Below are 8,100 nucleotides of genomic sequence, written 5' to 3'. Positions count from 1 at the left end.
TGTATGCTACCTTACATATTACAGCACTGTATTTTGGGAAAGTAAGGTTGCTTCACAAGGCTTATATGAGATTTAGGGTTTATGTTGTACGATGGATACCTTATGGGGTTATAAAAGCTTTGAGAAATACGAATATCTCCTTGTTTCCATATTTAATTGTTATTCTGCTGATTTTCCGGTTTGACTAAGTTGACGATATTTTTGAATTTGAAAAATGTTGAAACTTTCCCACTATTGTAGATATAATCACGGCAATGACTAATTACTGATTCATGGAGCTTAATTTTCTGAGTTAACAAATTGGAAGTGGATCTAATGGAAATCATGGTGAAAAGGAAGGAATACTATAGATTAACAAGCTAGTAAAATTGATCAGACAAACCGAATGGAATATTAGAGAGATTAAACGACTTTTAACTGACAGTTATAATGAAGATAATCAGAAAGACACCACCGTTCTTATAAGCAAACACTACTGTGACAATCTTCAGAATCAAACTGATCTCAAGTGTTAAACACTACTGATTTACCACCATTGGGACTACACAGAAACAACTATAGGAAACCTGCAAAACAGATTAAAACCACATTAGACTACTTATAGATATTGATATATCAAAATTATGTTACTCATAAAACATGAGAACAAGAGACTAAAACCTTCTACAAGAGTTTTGGATAAATAAAAATGAATTAGATACAAACATAGGAACACTTGTATAATACTAGAAAAGACTACGATTAAGATCAAGAAATTAAAAAACATTATCCGTAATTCATAAAGGAGGAAAAGATTTTGAATTTTTTTTTACTGAGTTAACTCAGTTTTCACCCGATCCTCGGAGTTCTAATTTTTCTTTTTTTTTTCTTTTTCTCTAATGTAAATTCTTTTCTTGTTGGGCTTGAGTTTAGAATCCCGTGGAAAAAGCTCCTCCTTATCCGTCTAGTATCTACAAAGTACAAACAAAACTTCCTGAATACCACCAGTACTCGCTACTCTACTCCATAGTGTTTCGCTCTTCTTCTCTCGCTCCAATAAAAACCTAAAAATTCTTAAAATCTCTGCAAAAGAGTGAGAAATTATCAATGGAGGTAAGCTATATGTGCATGAAACGAGCAGGAACAAGTTGTCTCATAGTATTGAAGAAGAATCCGTACATAAAACACTCGATTAAAACTCCTTCCACTTTCTTATCCCATCCTTCTTATACATCTTACGTATCCACTCTCTCAATGCCTCATAACAGCCCCTTCATTTCAGTTTTTGCAAAATCTTGTTTTTCTTCTTCTTCAGTTTCAGATTTACCATTAAAAAATAGCTCAGGAAAAACTGGTTAGATTTCTATCATTATAATCATTTCAATGTAGTTGATATTTGATGCTTTTGAAATTGTGGGGTCTAATCAAAAAGTTGTTTTTTTATTTAGGTTCGAAAGTGATTCTAAAGAACATGAATTATTCTGAACTTGAAGTGAGTAATTCTAACTTTTGTATTTGTAATAGTTGTCTTTGTATTGCGCAACTTGTGTTGCTTACTTGGAGATTTTTGGGTTGGATAGAAATGGGTGCAATCACATGGATATAGACCTGGTCAAGCATTAATGTTGTGGAAGCGTTTATATGGGAACAACCTTTGGGCACAATGTAGTGATGAGTTGGAAGGTATAATTTTGATGATATAACCTATTATCTAGCAAATTATTGGTTTTTCGCACTGTAATGGTGTCAGGTACTTTGTTGTCTTGATGGGTTGTTTTTTTCCCTGTGTTGTTAGGATTGAACAAAGATTTTAGAAAAATGTTGGGGGAATTAGCTGAATTTAAGGCTTTGTCTTTGAAAGATGTGCTCACTGCATCAGATGGAACTCGAAAGGTGTTGTGTCTTTCTTTCACTTCCTACATTGTTTAACATCTCCTTCTCTTGTGAGATGTAGAAATGGTGTCTGTTATTGTGAGAATATTCTCATTAATTTTGATACTCACAGGAGGTCTCAGATACTGTTCAAGTTGGAAGATGAATCAGTCATAGAAACAGATGTGATTCCAAAGAGTGGGAGAAATACTGTTTGTGTTTCAAGCCAAGTTGGTTGTGGCATGAACTGCCAGTTTTGTTTCACCGGCAGGTAAAGTTAATTTGTTTTAAATCAACACGTCCAGGTTCAATATGTTAAAGATTACAGTGAACTGCTGCTAGTCTTAATATGGCACATGTATCTTCCATTTTTGTAGGATGGGTTTAATGAGGAATCTAACTGCAGCTGAGATAGTAGAGCAGGCTGTTTTTGCACGGCGTTTGCTCTCAAGTGAAATCGGATCTATTACAAATGTTGTATTTATGGTGAGCTGAAGATGAATGAAAATTTTCTAAGCTTACTACATTAATGTCCATGAAAGCTAGCTGGTTCAATCCGAGTTTAGAGATTTTAGGTTCTCAGCTAATGGACTTCTTGGTTGCCATATTCCCCTGGAAAACACATGTAAGTTGGAAAATTGATTTTGCAGGGAATGGGAGAACCACTTCACAATATTGATAATGTGTTAAAAGCTGCTTCCATAATGGTTGATGTTCAAGGCCTTCAATTCAGTCCAAACAAAGTTACTGTTTCAACCAGCGGGCTTGTTCCCCAACTCAGGCACTTCCTTCATGAGTCCAACTGTGCATTGGCAGTCAGTTTGAATGCAACAACTGATGAGGTATTTCTTTCTGTCACTGTAGATTGGGTTAGTGGCGTGTATGCTGTAAATGTGCATACACATACTAATCACATTGAGAAAAATCATTCAGGTTAGAAACTGGATCATGCCGATCAACAGGAAGTATAACTTGGCACTCCTTCTAGGGACTCTACGTGAGGAACTCCGAACAAAACATAAGTATAAGGTGTTATTTGAATATGTGATGCTCGCTGGAGTTAATGACAGGTAAGCAACGCCTCTCTACAGTCTATGTAATATTTTCGTTGAGATAGGATTCAGAGGCATGTTAAACCACAGACTTTTTGACCAGAACTTTATTCCTAAATGCACTCAGGCATTTTAACTTCACAGACATCTCCCTCGGGCATTTTGGGAGAAATTTTTTTTTTTTTTTTTTGTTGGTGGAGCATCTAATCTCGGAGGAGTGAGGGAAATGACTCATTTCTCTGGTGCGAAGACCTGGTCGTTGAATATAACTTCTGATTTAATCTATGCTGAATTGTTTACGTGATATATGCTTCTTGCAGCATGGATGATGCAAAGAGGCTGGTTGATCTTGTTCAGGACATTCCATGCAAAGTAAATCTTCTCGCATTTAATCCGCACAAAGGCTCACTCTTTAAACCAACCAGTGAAAAGAAAATGATAGAGTTTAGGAATGCTCTGGCCGAAGCAGGGTGTGTTGTATTATTGCGTCCCAGTAGAGGTGATGATCAGATGGCTGCTTGCGGTCAGCTTGGGAAGCCTGGTGAGATTGAGGCTCCTCGGCTCCGCATTCCCGCTCAGTTCCAAATGGTTGTATGATGTATGGTAATGTCAATACTAGCAATGGTACAAATATTTACGGCGCTATTGGAACTGCAGCACAGAAGCCTAACTCAAATTTTATAAGCTCGCACCATTGGGCGATCATACTACTTGCTATTTGATTATTGTTTTTCATTACTAGAAATAGGGATGACAGCCCGTGTCCTTTTTGCTACTTGCTTAGATACTAGACCCTATGTTTAATGGTACACCAAGAAGATTGGCCTGTAGAAAACATTATCTTTTTAATTTCACCAAGATTATCGCCAAATTTATCAGGGTTACAGCTTACAGGGGGGTTATTGAATTCCAGGGGAATCACTAAATTCCATACAATCCAAAGGTTGTATGGAATTGTATTAAATGACACTATCTCTTTTTGTTAAACGAAAGTAAAGATTATAATTAACTTCACTTTTTGTAACAATGCAACAATTGTACCAAAACCAATTGTTCCTTATTTCGCTAAGCAAAAATAAAGAAAAATAATTGTACCTTTTTTGTTAACCAAAAACAAATATCAGAATTAACTTTGCTTTTCTTAACATGAAATAATTAATCAGACATAATCATTATCTTACTTCGATATGGCAAACCAAGATCGAAATCTATCTAGTTCCATTTCGGGAAAGATTTCCACTTAAACAGAATAATTGTTTTCTCAAATTCCACAGCAACTCACTCCAGAAAAATATGACGTTTAAGCACAAGTTCAATATAGCCCTATTGTTTTGTTATACCCCTGTGGAATAAAGGAATAACAAAGAAACAACCTTTACCAGAGAAAGGTCGATGGATCTTCGCTATTACCTGCCCAAGTAAAAGGCTAAATCTGAAACTCATATGTATACTAAATACACAATTTATGGAACATAAATCGATAATAGTAGTCTATGGATCTTAGCTATAACCTGCCAAGTAAAAGGCTAAATCTGAAACTCAAATCTGAGACTCATATATATACTAAATACACAATTTATGGAACATAAACTGATAATAGTATAATAATGACTTTACACATGAGTTTAATTATCATCCATATGATCAATTGATAAAGCAACCTTTAAGGATCAAAATCAACAAGTCACGAGGTTAGGGATGCACATGGATTGGATTGGGTCGGTTTTCACCCACCATCCAACCCACTGATGGAGGGTAATAGGAGTTGTCACCCGCAACCAACCCAACATCACAATGGGTCGGTTTTCACCCGACCCGCATTACAACGAGTTGGATCTGGTGGGTGGCGGGTATACCCGTATAAAACCCTTATGTTCTAATTCTTTCCTCAAAATGTAAATGCAGATTAGATTTCAAAAGCACTTGAATACTGCTATTGGTAAGAAGAAAGGGAAAAGAAAACCCTATAAACTTTCCAAAAGATAAAATGAAGATTCAGTAATGGTTTCTTTCTACTAGAAATACAAAGACATGTATTAATAACATGCTTTAAAAAACACAGATGCTCATAGCTCATCATCACTGATCTAATCCTATGCAGAGAACACCAACACAGTTACACAAATCCACTATCCGCATGACCCATCTTCTAATTTTATTAAATCCCCATCAATCCCTAAATCTGTTCTTCAAGAACACAAACTCTAACTTCAATTTCATACCCACCATCTATAATTGATTCGCTCTCAACAATTTCACCCCAAATTTCATCTAATAGTACTCGTATCACCACCATTCTGCTATCAAATCCTAAACATCAACAATAATTTCTCTTCTCAGATTTAATTTGATTTTTTTCTGTTAAACTTGCCTAAAAAATTTGCCACATCTAGCTGTAAACTCGAATTTATCATACCAAAACTCCACTCTTCCAGTCCAAAATCGATTGTTAGCAACAATTTCTTTTTAGCTCTCCGGAAAATTGATGAAAACAAATAAAAGCAAAGAAGAGAAAGTGAGGCTGTGAATAGAGAAGTGAGAGAAAAAAGATTAAGGTTAATAGTTAGGTTAGATTTTTGAGTTATATATGAGAATTGACGGCTGGATTAGTGGTTGGGAGATCTAAGGGTTAAGGTTGGCGGGTGGCAGGTTGGGTTGGGTGACAGAAGTTGCTACCCACACCCAACCCAACATACGGCGGGTTGGGTTGGGTGCGGGTATTTTTTGGCGGGTGTGGGTTGGGTTGGTTTTGTGCATCCCTACACGAGATCACACAAGATAAGAAATGTGAGACCAAATCATTAGGGTTTATGAAAACCAAAAGAAAAAGATATTAAATCAGCACAAGCAATGTAATCGTATCCGTTAAAGAATGATACAAATATCCGCAATAAAAACATATCATTCATATTTATTTATAGTTGAATAAACTTTACACAATCATTAAAGGAAATAAAAAATTGATTAGTTTATTCATATGAAGGCTGATGAAGAAGATTACTTTTTGGTTGGGAACCACTTTTGACTTTCTTATAGCAAACCTGGAAATCCTTCATTTCTCCAGAAGTCAGTATGTATAGCTACTAATCCCTGCGGAGCTTCAGATGATTTCGAGCAGCAAAAGCTAATTGTGTTTGAATACAATTCAATTGCTTGCCAAGACGATAAAGAAGTAATGAGAGGTTATTATTTCCTATATCAGAAGATTGAGGTGAAGAGACGCGAATATGTTTTTTATTCCGTCTTCCCAACATTTGATTAATATTTCCTTCAGAGACTGCTTTAGTGTTTATCTGATGGCCAAACAAATCTGCTTGTTCACTCTTGCAAATTTCAGTAATGAGACATGGATAACCAAGATTGCTATAGGAACCCAAGACAGTAGGATACTCAGATATATTAATCATTTGAGTAAGGATTATTCCACAAAGATTTATTTGTTTATCTTCTTCAAGAAAAAAGTAGACAAACTCAACAAATTCCTTGTCCCAATGTGACCTGTCTCTCCCACTTGCAAACAGAGTGGCAATAGCAATCTTTCCAAAGATCCTTAAAATCAAAAGGTACTTTGGTTGGTAATTTACCTTTATCCCAATCAACAAGTTTCCAAATAAGGCTAGTTGACGGAGTATTTGTATCAACTTCTTTACCGGTAATCATATGGTTACATTCTTATTTGTACTTGACGATATTAGAAATCATCTTATGATTGATATGAATGAGATTGCAACCAACATAGGTAACAAAGGTGAGCTTTCTATGATTAATATTGTGAAGATATTCATATAAAACTCTTACCATATCTGGTGAATAATTGTCCACATAGAAGAGTCTTCCGTAGTCTCGATCTTAAACGAACTTCACATAGCTTGCATGTGAAACTGTTGAATCAAATCTCTTTTCAGCGGTGAAACTCATTCCTATCAGAGCTAAATATTTATCACAATCTGAACTATCCATAAAGAAGGTAAATTTGTGCTTATCTTTGATCATGTTGGTAAAGCGGATCTTTTTAATATCAAGATTAGGAATATAAGGATTCAAGAGTAATTCTTTAGCGGTATTAGAAGGTTTATCACTCCTAGATTTTTTTCCCATGGTTGGCTCACCAAAAAACCTAGACTTGATTCCGAGAAATAACTGCAAAATTTCCTGTGAAAACGACATATGAATTCCTCCTTTTATATTAGGTGAGAACATTCTTTTTTGGAAAGATATGGGTTTAGGAAATCGCTTTGAAATCGGAAACACCAGTTTTTTAGGAAATAATTCCAAAATCAGAAACCGATATTCAAATACGGAGGATAATGTTGTCTTTTGGGTTGAGGATTCACAAAAGATCGATTTCATGTCCATAACCTAAAATAAATCTATTCCATTATTACTAAAAATCAGTAACATCTTCCTATACACATGATATGAAATAAAATAACGTGTTTTATCATTGGTTATGAAAAAAATATCTATAAGGAATATTTGTGGAATAATTTTTTCGAAACTCCTTTAGAAGATCACAAGCTTCATTGAAGAAGTATATCCCTTTGTTAACAACGTGGTTAACAAAAAAATTATCTTTCACATTTCCAACATATTCAAGGTGTTTTCGCGAGGCATACTTATTTTGAAACATGTATAAAATACTTGTATTGTTTTACGTGTCAATTAGTGTTTCGAAAATATTTATACCAAACAACATATACTGGGAAAGTATTTAATCCTTTCATAAGAATACAGATTCCACAAGAATGACAATCATGAGGAGATCTTGCCATATCCTATACGGATCAGATTTTGGCACTTCTAATGCCACAATCATATGAGTAAACTCTTTCTGATAGAAATCAGTTAGAAAAATTAGGTAGTTACTATCTATGATTGTTAAGAGTCTGAACATCGTACTTGCGATACAAAGCCATTTAATCCATATTTCCAATAACTTTTGGAAAGAGAGTGTTACTTCCTTTAGCTGTGTCTTCCACCACGAAAAGTTGAAGCCATCAAACCTTTACGGTACGTTAATTGAATCAGATATAGGTTCAATAAAAACCATTTTTATTTGTGATTTGCCACTTGGTATTGATCTCACTTTGTTATCCCAGTTCGGACACGAATAAAGTTTCCTATATATAATAGAATGCTCGAGTCTCTACTATTAGAGTTTCATATATATAACTTCAAAGGTTATGTTTTCAATCTA

General features: G+C 35.0%; 1 protein-coding gene across 1 annotated transcript; it reads left to right on the top strand.

The window, feature by feature from the left end:
* The first annotated feature begins 987 nt into the window (after positions 1-987).
* On the top strand, positions 988-3,795 carry LOC113276432 (dual-specificity RNA methyltransferase RlmN-like). Its single transcript, XM_026526031.1, has 9 exons — positions 988-1,333; positions 1,428-1,471; positions 1,560-1,662; positions 1,775-1,872; positions 1,995-2,122; positions 2,229-2,337; positions 2,502-2,693; positions 2,785-2,921; positions 3,224-3,795. Exons 1-9 carry the CDS (start codon positions 1,087-1,089, stop codon positions 3,498-3,500), a joined length of 1,335 nt encoding a protein of 444 aa, XP_026381816.1. The 5' UTR covers positions 988-1,086; the 3' UTR covers positions 3,501-3,795.
* Positions 3,796-8,100: the final 4,305 nt, after the last annotated feature.

The sequence above is a fragment of the Papaver somniferum genome, chromosome 4, assembly GCF_003573695.1.
Source record: "Papaver somniferum cultivar HN1 chromosome 4, ASM357369v1, whole genome shotgun sequence".
NCBI classification, from domain to species: domain Eukaryota; kingdom Viridiplantae; phylum Streptophyta; class Magnoliopsida; order Ranunculales; family Papaveraceae; genus Papaver; species Papaver somniferum.
Note: the sequence above shows the minus strand (reverse complement) of the source record. Positions and strands in the feature narration are given on the sequence as shown.